This window comes from Lepeophtheirus salmonis, chromosome 8, assembly GCF_016086655.4.
Source record: "Lepeophtheirus salmonis chromosome 8, UVic_Lsal_1.4, whole genome shotgun sequence".
NCBI classification, from domain to species: Eukaryota; Metazoa; Arthropoda; class Copepoda; order Siphonostomatoida; family Caligidae; genus Lepeophtheirus; species Lepeophtheirus salmonis.
In genome coordinates this window covers 5,711,031-5,728,358 of record NC_052138.2, presented here as the reverse complement: position 1 = coordinate 5,728,358, position 17,328 = coordinate 5,711,031, and the positions used below count along the sequence as shown (strand labels likewise).

Here is a 17,328-nt window from a genome sequence, read left to right as displayed (position 1 = left end):
CAATGACGTCTTGGCAGTACTCCCGGAGCTTCTTGAGTTGGTCGAACAACTTGTCTTCGCTCACCCTCTTCATCGCCCGCTGCACGGCAGTAGTGGCTTCCTCATGCCCCCAAACTCGTAATTCCGTAGCAGATGCATCAACTTCCGGAACAGGAACCGGTCACACAGGTTCAGATCTGGGCTGTAGGGGGTCTGTACGACCGGTTGTACGTCCCTTCAGGTTAGAAACTCCCTTGTTTCAGCGGCAGCGTGAGGACGGTCGTTGTCCCACATCAGGAGACAATCCTTCATGTGAATCCTGTGCTGGAGGAAGTTGTTGACGCGTTTCCCGGTCGTCTTCAGGTACTCTATCATGGTCTTCCGGTCAGCTGGTTTCCCGGGTGATAGTGCCTGGATAGAGACTCGTTTCGGTTTACAGGTAAACACCATCAGGATCATCGTCTTCCTCGTCACCAGCTTCACACGGGGGTTGAGAACCGCGTCCCCATGGGCTCCACCCAAACATGCATCCGCACCGCCGAGTCCCAGTTGAAACAAGACTCGTCCTAGACTAACAGATGAGATCCCAGAAAGGCCTGTCCGTGGTCTCAGAACAGCTTCAAGAGGTCCTCAGAACACTCTACTCTTTGTACTCATTTGGGGGATCTGCTCGATCAGAAGCTTCAGTTGGGGGACGTTCTACTCTGTCTTTGTCTCCCGGGGACATCCAGGGTGTTTCCTCTTCTTCAGACCAAAACTCCTACTATTTAAGTCCTTCCTCCATCTCTTGATAGTGGAGAGTCCAGGGCAGGTGCCAAGGAAGGTACAGACGAGGTCTGTGTGGATCTCGTTCACTGTCTTGCCGAGCTTGTATCGGATCAAGAAGTAGGAGAGAAAATCAGGTGTCTCCATTTGCAGCGGCGAGAGTGGTGATAGATAGAAATGGTGCGATTGTCAACTATTTATAACACTTGTGTGACATTACCCAACCTCTCCCAGTACAAAATATGTTATAAGAACGATGCCGTTGGAAATTTTGATCTATCTTTTTTACTTTTCGAGATTATGAACCTAGCTCATTATTTATGGTACACCCTATTTCAAAATTGGTTCACAATCCTTGGGAGATGCATATTATTATAATATTTTATTTTTTTAAATTATACATTGAATGATTTTTTATAATATAAGTTATGATATTCCTCATCATAATATATTATAAATAAGTTATAAAGGTCTAAATAAGAGTGTCGTTCTTCATCATTTATCATCCTAAAAATGGAAATGTTTCGATTTCAGACCAAGATACAGAATCAATAAAAACACTTTTATATAAGTTTTATTAATTTTACTTGTAATATGGTGATTGTTTTAAGGGTAAAAAAGATCTTTGAGCGATTTCAGTCTGGAATTAATATAATCCAAAATACTTTATAATTTAAATGACTGAGATCAGTTTTTGACTCTGCACTCATAGATAATTTTCTCTTTTAGTTTAATTCATTTGTACGAAAATTAGTATTCTCTTGTGTTATATGAAGATACATATTTTTTCAATAAATTAAATAAATTTCAGTATGATACTAATTAGTGGTAGCTCTCTAAAATAAGCAGAAGGTTGCCATATGATATATTTTTATAATTGTACTCGAAACACTATTTTTCATTTTTTTTACAGTTTTAAGGGTAGTAATTATTATTATATATCTATATAAATAGGAAATATAATCTCAAAACTCCAATCAAACAAAACCTGTTTTACATCATTTTGGATTAATCCTTCGATAGCTCATACGTACTTATGAAAGGATGAATTTGTAATGGATTTACATATATATCTGTTAGGATGAGGTTGATATCCAAAAAACTTTGGATATCTTATACAAAAATTACTTTTCAAGCAAGCAAAATAGAAACCACTCCTTCCATAGATAATACAGAATGAAGCCTGGGTCATATTTTTCACTTTTACATTAAGCTTAAAGGATGCAAATAGAAAAAGCATACAGGGTCATTTTTTTTTTTTTTTTTTTTTTTCCATAACTAATTGTTTTTGCTTTAATATATCGAAATAAGAATTAATTCATTCAACCTTCATTAATTATTGAATCACTAAGTGTTCAGATTTCAATGGACCTCCCTATATATGAGCGGAGTAACCCTTATTTTTTGTGTAATTTAGAAAACCATATGTTATCGTTTGGTGTACTCATACAATCCGAGCATCCCGACAATAACTTTAGTTTTGGTTATATACGGATGAATTAGTAAGAAAGAGATTATTAATTATTGGAGTGAGAAGTGCTCAACTTTCAATGCCACTACCTGGTATGTCCGAGCAGCATTTTGATAGTCAAAAATAACTGTTTCATCCTTACGCACATACATATAAAGGATCATAAGGTTACGTAATGCGGCTAATAAGTTTGTAAAAATCGATATGTACCTTCTAAGAGAAGCATGTATATTGTAAGATATCTATCAATATACCTACATTTGAATATTTATGTATATTGATTAATAAAAAATTTTATCAAATAAAAAAAATGGAAAGTCATAAAAAATATATATAATATTTATCTTTGGGTCCCCCATCCACAAATATAAAAAAGCTATAAACTTTTATTTCCAATGGTAAATTTGGTATTTTCTTTTAGTTTTTTATCAAACAAAGTTTTTTGTTTCTTCCAAATCCCTTGCCTGAAATCTTTATTTACAAACGTAGATACAACCAAAGAGACAATTGTTTTTTTTCGTAAAGTGTCTTGTGACATTATTTCAAAGAGTTTGAAATACAAAAGATTTCTTGATGAATCGGTGCCATTGTTTCTTATTTACATTTGTTTCAGTAGTCTCAGATGAGCAAGGAAAGAGACAAAAGAATTAAAATATCTGAACTCCTTCGTGGAGGTGGATCCAATTAGGAAGAGGTGGAATGACAGGTTTTTTTGAATTAATCACTAATTAGGACGTGATAAGGATTCTTACAATCACCCAAAAACAGAGGACAAAGTTTATCCCATTGGTGAATGCATTATTAGTCAGTAGCGTAGAGTCTGTCCCCTGTTTAGAGCCTGTTTATGAATGACATTGCCGGTTCAAAAAAGGCAACAAGTCCAAAGCTCAATAACAGTATCTTTGGCTTCATATACAATACCCTGGATTGTATTATTGTTATTTTTTTACGACAAGAATCTACTGAGTTTGTAGCGAGATGAAACATTTCTCCAGTCCTTGGAGCCCAAGATCAAGGAAGATTTAATAGCATCAATACACCCCTTGGCTGACAATTTCAGTGTAGAGGAGATCACCATCAGGAGTGCACTTCATGATGACTTTGGCCTTAAGAGCTTTGTCATGACTCCTAGACATATCCTCACCAACAGGATGAATGCACCTTCAGGACAAAAAAACCGGTGAAACAATGTGCGTTAGAGTTGTGTTCTCTGATGGTCAGAGAATATATCTCTTCTTCTTTAAGTCCTTTGAGAAAATCAGGATTGAGGCCTACCATTCGGTCCTGAGTTGGAAAATCTTTCCCTGGCTGTAGGCTAACTATCCTGAAAACAACTATATCTGGACCCAAGACAGTGTTCCAGCCATACGGCATTGAAGACACAACACTTTTGCAAAGGAATACTTTTCTGACTGATGGGACAAAACCTTCAGGTCCCTTCCAGTTCTGATCTCAATCCCCTCGGCTTCAGTGTGTGGAGCCTCTTAGAGTGGATGGTTGGGAAGACATTATTTTTTCTTCTAATAAAAAGTTTTGTTTTTGTTTTTTGACAGAGGAAAATTTCTTTGTCGTACTCTGTAAACTGTACACTAACTTAAGGACAGCATAGATGAAAATCTACATGTTTACAGACCATCTTTGATTTATTAATGTAGAAGAGAGTAACATACAAAAACTCAATTTATTGACTATTTTTTTATTTGGGCTAATACAGAAATCATACTGGAAAATTATTTTGTTATGCATCAGTCGAAACAATCATTCTTAGTGTCTTTGTGAAATGGAAAATATTTTTTATGTCTTGGAAGAGAGATACTATGCCACATGATTTATAGAGAAAAGAGTAGTCAAGATGTATAATATAAGGAAGTCACTTGTGCATATCGACTACAAGCTTATCACTTTTTTTTTTTTTTTCTTAAAATGGAATTTATCTCTCAGATAAGTTTTTTAATGTTATAATAAGTAGTGCCACTCCAGAGGCGTGTTTTTGTAGAATAATAATAAAGTAGTACTCTTCAACTCCTTCTGAAAAAATGGAATAATTCAAGTTTCGTAAAATCTATATATTGATTTTTTTTTTATTCAATTATTCTAAAATATTCTCCTTTTTTTCTCAAGATATTCTTTATAAAAATTTTTATAAAGAAAAGATTGATTGTTTTTTCAATAATAATAAATGATACAATATTGAAGTGTCTTTTGTATCAAGTAAAACATTTGTTGTTATTTTGCACATAATACTTTTAATCCTTTTTTTAAATCCTAACACGAATACTTCCCTTTGATTATTAAGGCACATAAATAACCAAATGAATATAAGAGCAAATATGAAATGTTATTCGTTATTGATATTTTTTTTCAATTGATACTACATAGTTGATCTTATTTAGTGGTTGACATTATATTATTTTCAATTTTTTAAAGTAAAATTTAAACTATAGGTTTTGTAATGACATATATTTATCAAAATAGTGCTTAGCAGTACTTTTATTGAATATGTGAGTCCTCAGCTATACTAATTGCCTCATAGGAGACCTAAATCCCTTGTAGACTTTGACTATGTTGTCAGACTCTAGCTTGGCCTATTCTCTCTTAATGGAAGCCTCTAGAGACTAAAAACTCTTGTGATGAAAAGCACAAACCGTCTTCTCTAGACGCAATTAGATGGAGTTGTGCAAGGGGTTCGTGTCTGGAGAAAAGGCGGGTCAAATGTTGCAGTCCTAAAAGTCCGGACAGTTGTCTCTTAACAAAGCCTCAATATCAGCGGTGCAATGTTACGGAAATCAAAGTTGTCCCCGATAGATAGCACTTTCTTATCCAAAATTTTGATGAAAGGATCTATATTGAGCCGTTCCTTCCTTTTTGCAAAAATTGGAAGGCAGAATTCACCTAAACAGGTTACAACGCACAAGATTATGGGGGCTGTTAATAAGTCCTTGTACCATAAATAGTGGATACTGCAGCCAAACTTTTTGAATATGACCCTGGGTACTGGTTACGTAAGTGAAGCTTCAAAATTTCACTCCTATACTCCTCAATTATACTCGACCTCATTTGTTTTGTTTTTAATTTAGCTGAAACTTTACATAAGGAATCTTGAGTAACAAAACCTATCTTTCACTGAGTTTGAAAAAAGTTAATGTATAAATTTCCCATATTAAGTAAGTGTACTACTAGATAAGATCAACCCTATATAGGCATAAAATTGAAAAAAATTTAATTATTTATTTCATAGCTGTGAATTCATCATCAAAAATAGCAGTAGTATAAAATAATATAACATTTTGAATCAATTTCAAGGATAGATTATTTTTACCTTGTTATCAAACGTATGTTTTATACAAAATAAAATATATTTTACTCATCCTTGCCTAGCTAATACGAATGCATAAAAAACATATTTTGAAAACCTCTATAATTAGTTCTAGAATTTGTTAATAAATCAAAAAATTATGAAGTACCACGCCTCCAAAATTGACAATAAAATGTATATGATGAAGGGCGTTTGCAGGTTACTAAAAGAATACTATTTAAAAAAAGCTTAAAAATCCAACGTTGCTCACAAAAAAATAAAATATGTTTCAAAAACATTTAAAAATATAAATTTTTTGATAATTTTTTTTAAATTCATTAGAAATCCTAAAAAAATTTCAAAAATCTACAGTTGCTCACACAAAATTCAAACTTCAAATATTTAATTTTTTCAAAAAAAAAAAAAATTCAAAACCCATAGCTGTTAACAAAAATTAATTTTTTTGGAAATAATTCCCAAAAGTAAAGAAAAAAGCTCAAATATTAAACTTTTTTTAATTAATTTGAAAAACTAAATTAAATTTCAATTTTTTTGAAAAAAAAATCAAAGATTACATTTTTTGGTAAAAGGTAAAATATTTTTTTGGGTTGGGGAAGGGGGGGTTATAACCCCTTCAGCCCACCCCTGTGAACGGCCCATATGATGAATTAATTCTTACATAGAATGTGGAACATAATTATGGTCGCATTTTTCGTTTTTAACATTTATGTGACCTTGAACTTTGACTTTGACCTTTCAAACGGTAATGGCTCCTTACTATGGTATTCCATGTATTGCGTACACATTTTCACGACATCATCATCACCTATATTGATATTTTTTTTATTTTTTTTTTTGATGCGTTTATACCGACAAAAGAACACTATGTTATAAATTCCATACTTATGCGAACAAAAGGGCCCGTCTGGAAGTCTTTCAAAAAATCTTTGAACTCCAGTTAGTCCTTTATAATGTTTATTTTGAATATACAAGAGTAATGTTATATTTTTTCAAAAAAAGAAATTAATTTACTTTTATGGTAAATATGGACTTCTCCAATTGTAAGCTTACAAAATATTATTCCTTTGAAATTACACTATAATTTTTTGCATCCTCTTAGTGCATGAATAAGTTCAGCTCGAACAAAAATTTTACAAAATCAAACTTGAGGCCTCTTTAAATATTTGCAATAATGTTTTCATGGTATTTTTAGAAAAAATGTTATTTTTTAATAACCTTTAAATTGAAGTAACTTCTAAGTTTTTTTAAGCAAACATTTATTTAATCAGTTGACTCTGAGCAAAACCTATGTCCAGCTGAATTTTGAGGATCCTTCAAAAATGTACAAACTTTGAGGGTCTCCCAAACGGATTTTTATATTCGCATCAGTCTAAAATATCACTCATATTATTACTTTTTCTTTTGAATAAACACCCTGACCAAAAACTAACAAAATTGTTATTGATTTTGTCGTTGGAGTGCGTTCACTTCATATGAAATGCCCATACACAAAATTTAAGGAATATATTATATTCTCTGAGGTTGATAAACAAGGACAGGGAAGTAACGAAGAGTTGAATGACATGATGTTTTGACTCATCACATTAATTAGTATTAAAAATTTAAAATAAGGGATTTTATGGTAATAAAATAGACTTACACTCATTAAAAATATTAGGTCATTAAATAATGTTATTGTTTTTTTGTTGATGGTTGTTTTTCTATTAAAGAGAAAGAAAATTATGAAAAAAGGCAAAAAGAGAAAGCCTTCAACTCCCACACATTTCTTGAAGGTTGAAAAAAAAGTACTATTCCCCCCCCCCCTCCCCTTTTTTTCAATTTCATATAAAATAATCCAAATCCAATGGAAATGACCTTCACTTATTTACAGAATCACCGAACGGAGATGTAATGGAACATTGCATTGGCGAATACTCGGGCGTAACTCGAACTCTATATTTAGAGAGATGTGGGAAAGTAAGTTGGAGCCCAGGAGATCGTCCTCCCAAGGATCGGACCTTTCGACGAATCGTTCAAACGCGTGTGGACTTTACAATCTACATCATACTCGTCATTACAGCATCTTTGGGCATCATTCTCGCCATTTGCTTTCTTGCCATTAATATCAAATATAGGCATAATAAGTAAGTTATTTTTTTATTTTATATATTATGAGTAGAGATGTGAAAAAGAGGCATTCCGGTTGAGCCTTTGGTAATCCTCAGAGATATCAAATTGGATTGAATTTTAAATAAACGAGGAAATTGAGTAGTTTTTCTCATTTTGTGGTTTATTTAATAAATTTGAGAGTTGTTCTTAAAGTATGGTACATGTACTACTACTAAAGGCTTTTGGTTGGTGATTTGTTGTTAAAAAGTTTGATAAAAAAAATGTATTTTGTTATAAAAAGTTTATTCAAAATGTTGCTTCACGTTTAAATAAAAATTATCTTATTATAAAAGAGAATATCTACACTAGTACTTGTAGATTAGGTTTCTTTCTACCCCTACATTGATATATATCAATTTCTAAACTATTTTAGTAAGAAGTCGTTCAACATAAAAATTTTATTTTTGACATTATTGTATAGTAAAAGATATGATTTAGATGTTACGTTAATTTATAAATAACATCGAACAAATAATAACTTAAAAGATAAATACAGATTTTTGTCAAATGCACGTCAAAGAATGACTGTAGGCTATTCCCCCCCCAAGAGTGCATGTTTCAAGTTTTCACCTAGAATATTCTCCACAATTTCAAATAAAATTGATTGATGTCTCATTTCTTTTATTAATGATGCATTTTCCCTACTTAAATTGTAATTTGCAGCCCATTCTGTGGGTAAATAAGAATAATTTATTGATACAAATTGATGATATTTCCTAACAGACTACAAATGTAATCCTAACTCATTTTTGAGAAAAATCTTTCATGCTTATTTTTTATGTTGACTGCCATAGATTTAGAAGAGTGTAAAAATATGTGTTTTAAGTATAAAATTAAAGAGCTAATCCATTCCTTTCATGTAAATATAAGTATATTAAGATTTATAAAGAAAACGTTTGATCAATCAATCACTCAACAGCCTTGTTCTATTTTCTGCATAGTTATAAAAACTAGTTTGTAAATCATTCAGCCAATGAGGCTGTCTTCAAAGAGACGCTACATTTAAAATAAGATGTATGCTTCTCGTCAACACAAAATAAAGTTTAATTGATATGATCATCATAGTAAAAAATAATTTGAGAGTCAAATCATAACTGAAATCGAGATTAAGAAAGAACGGTTTCTTTTTATCAAAATAGTATAAACATTCGTTGTTTCTCGCTACAAATATTGTGTACCGGGTCCAATATTTAAACTGCTACCAGTATTATATACTTCAAATACACTCTCCAACATTAATAAATAAAAAGCTTTGTAAAGTTTGGTCCCCTGATTCTATTGCGGCCTTATTTTTTCTTTATTAGCCTTTTGGCTTACTGTCCATTTTTTGAAGAAAAAATATCAAGTTCAAGGTCCCAAGATAGTGTTTCCTTCAATTAAGATGCAGCTTATCAAGTCAGAGAAAACTAAATGACTTAGAAGTTGTTAGATGATATTCCTGAATCCTCTAAGTGTATCTTTCAACTCTCTAGTATTAGTGAGTAGGAGAAGTTAACCACAAATTTTGTTACCGTAGTGAATGAAGGATTAGAAAATAATGTCGTTCAAGGGAATTCTCAGAGCAGATCCCCACAAAATAAAATCTCAGGGATACTTTCCAACATATGCACACTAATCCATTGATGAACACCGATCCCAAATTCGGAATCCTTCCTCAAGATTGATTTAATTCGGCTAATGGAGAGAAAATAAGTATATACTTGAAACAGAGGACCAAACTCTACTAAGTTTGTCATATTCCTTTCTTGTACAATTTTTGCAGTAGAACAATGATGTTAGACAAAAAAATCATAAAGAGAAATTCACATGCAGTTACAGTGGCGTCAACTGGTTTTTTTAAAATTACCATTTATTTTGGTACAACTTTAACAAAGTAACAAAATAAAAACATTAATAACCTAAAGAGCGGTCAATAATCCTTAATAAATACGTGGCGATGAAAAATAATCATATAAAAACAACCATATAAAAAACTCGAAGCTTCATATTTTTTTTAAAACAAAGAGTAACAATCTAATGTAGTCTGTAACAATGTTTTCCAACGAAACATTTGTGGTGTCATAAATTCGTGTAAGTGAATAAAGGTAATATGGTACTTTCGTACTAACGGCATGATGTAGGATCTTTTTTGGGGATGTCAAAGCGAAAAAGTTGTTCCTCATAATTTTTCTTCCAAAAGATGATACCACCTCCTTTGAAACAATGTTAAAAGCTGCTCTGAGAGCTTTGCAGTCATATAAAATGTGAGATGCTGTCTCCTCATCTACTTTACAGAAAAAATACAAGTCATTTGGTTTCATAATAGAAGACACTTTAAGTATATTATAAGTAAACCACTTTTCAGCTGGAGACAAAATAGGGTGTGTAAAGCCTCGACAAATTTGCTTTCCACCCACATACCACAGACCTCTTCTTTTCCCAACAATATCAATTAATTTGACTTCATATCGTTTCCATAATGATCTCAGATCTGATACTCTCCAAAAGGAAAGAGCATTTCTGAAGGTTCATTCTTTTTTCAATTGTAATTTATTGGGGCTCATGTTCATGTAAAAAATGATTTTTTAGTACTGCATCTTAGCCAAAAGTCCATCAAAAGTGGGGTCAACAGGTTGTTTTGGTTGTTAATTTCTGGTTTGAAATTCTCTCAGAAATTTGATACAGCTATAAAAGACAATTTTCTATCTTGCTTTGTTGCATGAAGTTCAATTCTCTTGCTGAATGGGTATGTCATTGGCAGGACAGATTCTTTAAGATTTAAAGGTGCTACAAGCGCTTGTTCTACGTAATTTTGCCTCAAACATTTTCGCTGCAGGTAATTTGGACACCTAAATTTTTCGACCGCAACTAATCGATCCGATTAATTATAAAGCTTTCAGAAGAAAAGAATCAAATATTAATTTGATTTAATTATCATTTATTAACCATTGATTAATGAATTTTATTGTCAGCAATATTTTTATTGGATTTTGAATTATATACACTCAGTCGATCCATCATTTTTTGGGATCTAAAATATTATCCAAAAATGGAAGAATTCCATAAAATACCCCATGATATTGAATAAAATGACAACTACGACAAATATTTTAGCTTTACAATTGTAAAAAATTCATAGGAGTTGACCAACAGGGATTTCTTCATCAGAAGAGAAAATTTCAGTCACAGATTTTAATATATCATAGAACAGTTTTAGATATGTGTGTATAACAAACAACACTATTTTAAAGAAATACAAATATATACAAGGGGGGTCTGAAAAGTTTCCAACCTCAACCTGAAGATGGCATCAATTATATATAAAGTCCATTCATCTCCTTCTAGCATCTATTGCTATTTATTCACCAAATTTTCAGCTATTTTAGATATCCAGTTGTTGTGTAACAGTGGTTTGAGTGTTTTTGTGATAATGGAAAAAGTCGATTAGAGTTTTAATTAAATATTTGTTTTGAAAATGTAACCTTAAAATAGATTTAAATAATAGTAAATATATAAAGGTTTGTTACTTTAAAATTTGAAGTGTCTAAGTCGATTAAACTCGGAGTGATTGAGCCAAGAACAAAAAGTGTCTCGCAAACATATATTTGCAAAGAAAAACGGCGATTTCTACTTGGACGGGTAACAAGGATGGAAGCACGGATGGGAAAATTGTATAGAGTTACAAGGAGACTATGTTGCAAAATAAAATAAAAATTGTGAAAAAATGTCTTGCTTCTTTGCTAGGTCCACTCTCGTATATATAAAAATCTGTTTAGTCCATATTGACGTTTTGACTTTTTTTAAATGCTTAATAAGTTTATTTATAAAAGATTGATTTAATAACTATTGTAATAGAATTAATTATTAACGTCATTAAATATAATTAGTATCCATTATTCACATTTAGATGGATGCATCAATTCCTCATTTGTTTTTATGTGTTGTGTTCATATAATGAAAAGTTGTAACTTTATTAAGTAGATTGTTCAATTTGCAATTTCTTTGTGTTAAAATACATTATTTAATTTGTAACCTAAGTGAGTTTAGTTATAGAAAACTAGTGGGAGAATCCGGCATTCCTCAGAATTATTAGGGGTGAATTTATTTTTGTTTTCATAGTAATATAGATATGTAACACAATGGCCTGAAAAGTACTAGATTTCACACATAGATGGTACTATTTCATAAAAAATCTACCTGATTTTCAATTAGTACTAATTTTCAATACTGCTGTCAAAAATTTTATGCCAGTCTGTTCGATAGTTTATGAGTTATTGTGAAAGGAAAGGAAATTAACCTGAACATTTCTAAACATTACGATTCTCAATTATAATTATACAAAAAACCAATGGTTACTCTACATTATTTATGGAAACCCCCAAATGTTCAATCAAGTTTTGAATATTATTGAATCTAGTAAAGTTAAACAATAATGACAACAGCTGAGAAGAGAAAAAAAATTTTTCAAATTTTTAATTTAAAAAAAAAAAGGAATATCAAAAAAAAACAGACGATTTACATGACTAATGATCACATCTCTTCCCATTCTTCTTTGAATAGTTTAAGTTGAGGTTAAATCATATTTGCAGAAAAATTAGAGTTGAGACTCAGACCGAGACCGAATTTTTCCCCATTTGCGGTCTTAAGTTATTTTTTTCATGGACAATATGGACCTATATTTAAAACATAGACAGAAATTCAGGTCTAGTACTTATTTTTTTAATTCTCCGTTTTACGAAAAAGGTTTCACATAATTATTTTACGACATATTTTCTTTTTAAACAAAGAATACATCTTCTCTATTTAAAATTATATAGAACCGAATCAAGACCAACTTAAGCTTTATTTTTACTAAGAGTTCGAACCAAAGTAGTTGCATTAATAGCAGTAAAGTTGGACGAAATAAGGGAGCAAAGGAGTGGAGGTTCCATGTATATGGGTACAGTGGTGGTAAACTGGAATACTTTGGGCTTGATAAAATAAGAAACAGAAAATCAACATGGACACCCTGACAATTTGAAGAATGTTCTGTTAAAGCTTAGTCATCCTGACGTTTCATTAGATCAGCTACAAGCTGCATTGGCAATGGAGAAGAAATAAAGAACACACACGAATGTTCGCTCTGGTTTTGAAAATAATTGAATCTAGTTTGAAAGTAAGTTTTTGGATCAGGAGTTCCATAATAATGATAAGTACTTAAGAAAAGAAAATTCATTCTTCAGATTACCAATTCCAAAAAATACAAACGATTGTCATCACTAGTTATATCCCAACTTGTACACGCCATATATATCATACTTACTATCACACAAAAATCTAAATGGTTTTTTAATGGTTATATTTTATTTTTGAAGAGGAAAGAGGGGAGTAATTACTTTAAAGAATTATAAATCCCTTAATGTAATTACTTATTTATTTATTTGGCAATGCTTTTAGGCATGATATTTTTATAATGAGATCCCTACCCCATTAAAGGAAGAGGGAAGAGAAGGGATGTATGATTAAGATGGTAGTGCATTTGCAATTAAAAGATTATTCATCGGGTTTCCTTTTAATAGTAGAGTAATGGTTTTAGAAAAAAGATATTTTGAATTTATTGGTCACATCGGAGCATTCGATAAAGTATTGTAAAGGGGTAAGTGTATACCACAAACGCTTTATGGGCAGTATTGCGCATGGGCGGTTCAGTCACGAATTATCACGCGTCAAATATGGAGGTTTCACATGAAGAAATAAGCCATATTTACATTTTTACTACCTAAATGGGAAAAACGCTTTGAAAGAAACCAAGAAAATTAGCAATGTGTACAGGCCAATACACCTATGATTCGTGTTGCACAACAACAGTGGTTCTAGTAATTTAATTCTGATATAGTGGATCTTCATAATTACATTTGTATCATTGACCAGGAGCTAAACATTGATTATAAAACCGATTTGAATCATTAGCCGAAGGATAGATAGAAAAAGAATTGGTGAATAAGAGAGAAATCGTGTTTCATCAAGACAACACCAGGCCGGTCGCATATCAGTGACGTCTAGAAGCTCCGGGATCTCGGATGGGACATTCTTATGTATCCATCCTAAACTCCTGACCTGGAAACAAGTGGATGTAACTTCTTCTTGTCTATGGCCAATGCTCTTAGTGGTACAAATTTGGCCTCAATAGAGACCTATTAAAATTTGTTGTCCAAGATTTTGTCAATAGGCACCAATGCTTCTCAGAGAATAGTATTATGAAATTGGATTTGAGTTAGCAAAAAACTATCGCACAAAACAAGACATATATGGCTGAAATTGTATGACAATAACCCTTCTTATAATTTTCAAAGAGGATGTGTACAAAAAAAAAAAAAATGACAACGAGACCTCTTAAATTTCATTTCTATACGACTCAAAGACTATGCAAACTCCTTTATGTACAAAGTAGTATTTATTTGTATACCCATGGTAGTCTGAACTAACATTTTAAAGAAGTACTATACTAAATTGTTATTTGAGTCTTTCAACTAGAAAACTTTACTTTATAAAAACAGCCAAGAATGAAAATAGTCTTATATAACGTCTTTCAATTTCTGAGTAAATACATTAATTGATAGCTAGGGGTTTGATTTAGTTGGCTACAGTTATACTACATTTATCCATAATTCTAGTTATCATGTAATTAGATATAATCTAATAGTTGTTTATGCATGTGCTGTCTAATAACATCTACAGGTTAGAAATAATTTTTTAGCTTCACTTCCTTAGATTGTTGCTTATTCTATAGCTGGGACTGTTAATATGATCTAGATAAATATCATATTGCTACAACTGAAGATGACCATTGTCTTAGTTTAAAAGATTTTTGGCCATCATGTGTTGAGATTCCGAAACATGAGGAACCTTGCATTACTCCTAAAATAAATTCAGTCAATTATTATGATACGTTTGCTGACGCTGCAATTTGGAAAAAAACTTATTGCCAACAGATTGGAAATAATTAAGAATACATATAAAAAAACTTAACTGAATTTAGACAATATAAATCAGCCCCAAAAGTATTCCAAAAATATTGAGAATGCACCATGATTAGAGTTATTTAGCAAGGGAGAATGAAAAATAATGATTTTGTGGTAAAATAAACACGATGTCTTGACCATGTATTAAACAGGATCATTGCGGCCAATCAGTTTGGAAAAGGAGTAAAAAGAAGGCAGGACGTGGAGAAAATGGTTTGAAGCAAGATGCAACATTTCTCCGGCCCCTGGAGGGCAAGATTAAGGAAGAAATAACAGCATTAATAAGTTGCTTGGCTGACAAGTTCAACACGGACTAGATCACCTTCAGGAGGGCATTTAATGATAAAATAGGCCTTAAGAGCTTTGTCATGACTCCAAAACATATCTTCACCGACAGGATGAAGGCCTTAAGATTCAAAAAAGTCCTTAGTTACTTGAAGAGTCATCCGTCAACAACTGTATCAAACAAGAAGACCTTCACAGTCAATCATGTTTTGAACTGCAGAAACGATATATTTATAGCAGCAGCATCATAGGAAGTCCAAGATACCTCTGGGACAAAAAATCCGGCCCAAAAAATGGGCTTGGAAGTCGTGGCTTCTAATCGTAAGAAAATATATCCTTTCTCCTTTAAGTCCTATGAGAAAATCGGGCGTAGACCTACTACAAGGTCCTTACTTGGAAAATCTTGCCATTGCTGAAGGCTAACTGTCCTGAAAACAACTATATGTGGACCACAGACGGTGTCCACAGCCATATGACCTTGAAGACACAGAACTTTTGAAAGAAGGTATTTTCTGACTTCTTGTGTAAGACCTTCTGGCCCTCTTCCAGTCCTGATCTCAATTATCTCGGCTTCAGTGTGTGCATTGTCTTAGATTGAAAGGTTGGGAAGTCATCATACATAAAATATGCAGGAGTTCAAATTCAGCATCAAAATAATCGGCAAACAAAAAAATATTTTTCATTATACTTTTCTAATAAAAAGTTAGTAAGGTTTTGGTTTTGCTTATTAATTCCAAAAAGTACCTGTTGCACTCTATACAACTATTTTATTAAAAATTTAGAAAGTTTTAATTTATAACACAAGTCTAGTTTCTAAGTTTCTAAATACTTTTACCTCGAGAGACAAAAAAAACCACCAATTGTAACGCATGTTCTTTTATTTTTTTATTTAGCAATCTATAAGGAGCAGCATTGAATATAATATCAGCCTTAATTCCTTACAAAATATAAAAAATATATAATTAAAAGCAATAAATTTTAAATGACTATAGCGATATTATCATTATAATTACTTTTTTTAAATTTGGTTTTATTATAACTGTCCAGATAATGTATATAAAAAAAAGTAAAATAAAAATAATAAAATACATCAAGAGAGTTAGTGATAAAATTAATCATAAATAAACATAATAGTTCAAAATTAACCCCCTATATTAAAGCCCAACCCTTCATTATTGATACTTAATGTATTTTATTTACTATATAAAAATATACTTAAGTCTAACACTGCAAAATATGGGTAAATAATATTTGAAAATGATAAAATTTAAAAGAGACATACATACAACAACTACACCTTTAAATTTGGTGTCCTCATCAACAGGTATTGACTTACTACACAGGTAATAGTTGAGTAGAACTTAAATGACCAATGGCCATTGTGGGAAAAACTTAACAATGTCTGTAGTGAATTGATTCTCTATCACCGTAACGGAAAATCCTTCAGAAAAAAGGTTGTGTATCTTTTTGCAGAAGCAACCAAAATTTTCCTCAGAGTAAAAGCTTATTGGAAGCCCAGAAGTGAGGCAGCTAGCTAAATATTTTTAGTGTTAATTAAAGAAAAACAGACCTCCCTTGTTTCTTGTGTAGTCTTTTCCTTCCTTTTGGGCATTCCAAAGAGACTTTAGGCAACTAATTGTCTTGAAGGATTAGATATAATGATAATGTTTATCTACTTGACTTTTGCCTTGATACAGACTGTGTGGGTTCTTCCACTGAGCTTGTCTGTTTCAAAGGTCCACGTAAATTTAGTTTTATTTTTAATGCTGGCCGCAATGTTTACATGAACTCCAAAGATCTTGGCTATGTCAACAAATCTGTCTACAACACAAATCTGGGCATATACTTTTGAACGTAGTTAGGGCATCCTTGTTGACAGAATGACCGGCACTTCTTAATGACTTATACATAATCCCAAGACAGATTAAAGAAATACAAGGTTATGTTTACAACTGATGTTTGACTTCCACTAGGCTTTTAATATTGGTGTCATAGTAGATGAGTGGTTGCGTATTTTGTCAAAATCTGTTTTTTCTTGCCCTGCAATCAGTACGATACGTTAAATTGAAAATTCTAGCAATAATGACGTCATAGAAAATGAGTGGTTGCATTTTTTTTTAATCTGCTTGTTTTGCCCAGCAGTCCGTACAATACCTCGGATTGTAAATTCTATCAAGCCCGATCACTTGATGTTTAACCTGTATGTCTATGAACCTTTTAAAATACGTAACATTAAGCAATACAAGACTTTTTTTTTTTTTTTTTTTTTTTTTTAATTTCATGATGTTAGAATGAATCAGTACGAAGCAAGAAGCTTTTGAATTAACTCATAAGCAATCATTACGCATACAGTATATTATAATTACGAGGTTGATCTGAAAAGT

The 17,328-nt window shown here is 31.9% G+C and overlaps 1 protein-coding gene across 1 annotated transcript in view; it reads left to right on the top strand.

The window, feature by feature from the left end:
* Positions 1–17,328, top strand: part of GABA-B-R2 (gamma-aminobutyric acid type B receptor subunit 2) — a 335,226-nt gene that overhangs the window by 155,092 nt on the left and 162,806 nt on the right. The window contains exon 9 of the mRNA XM_071890371.1: positions 7,402–7,654. Within this exon, the coding sequence (XP_071746472.1) occupies positions 7,402–7,654 (253 nt within the window). The remainder of the gene's footprint in view (positions 1–7,401; positions 7,655–17,328) is intronic.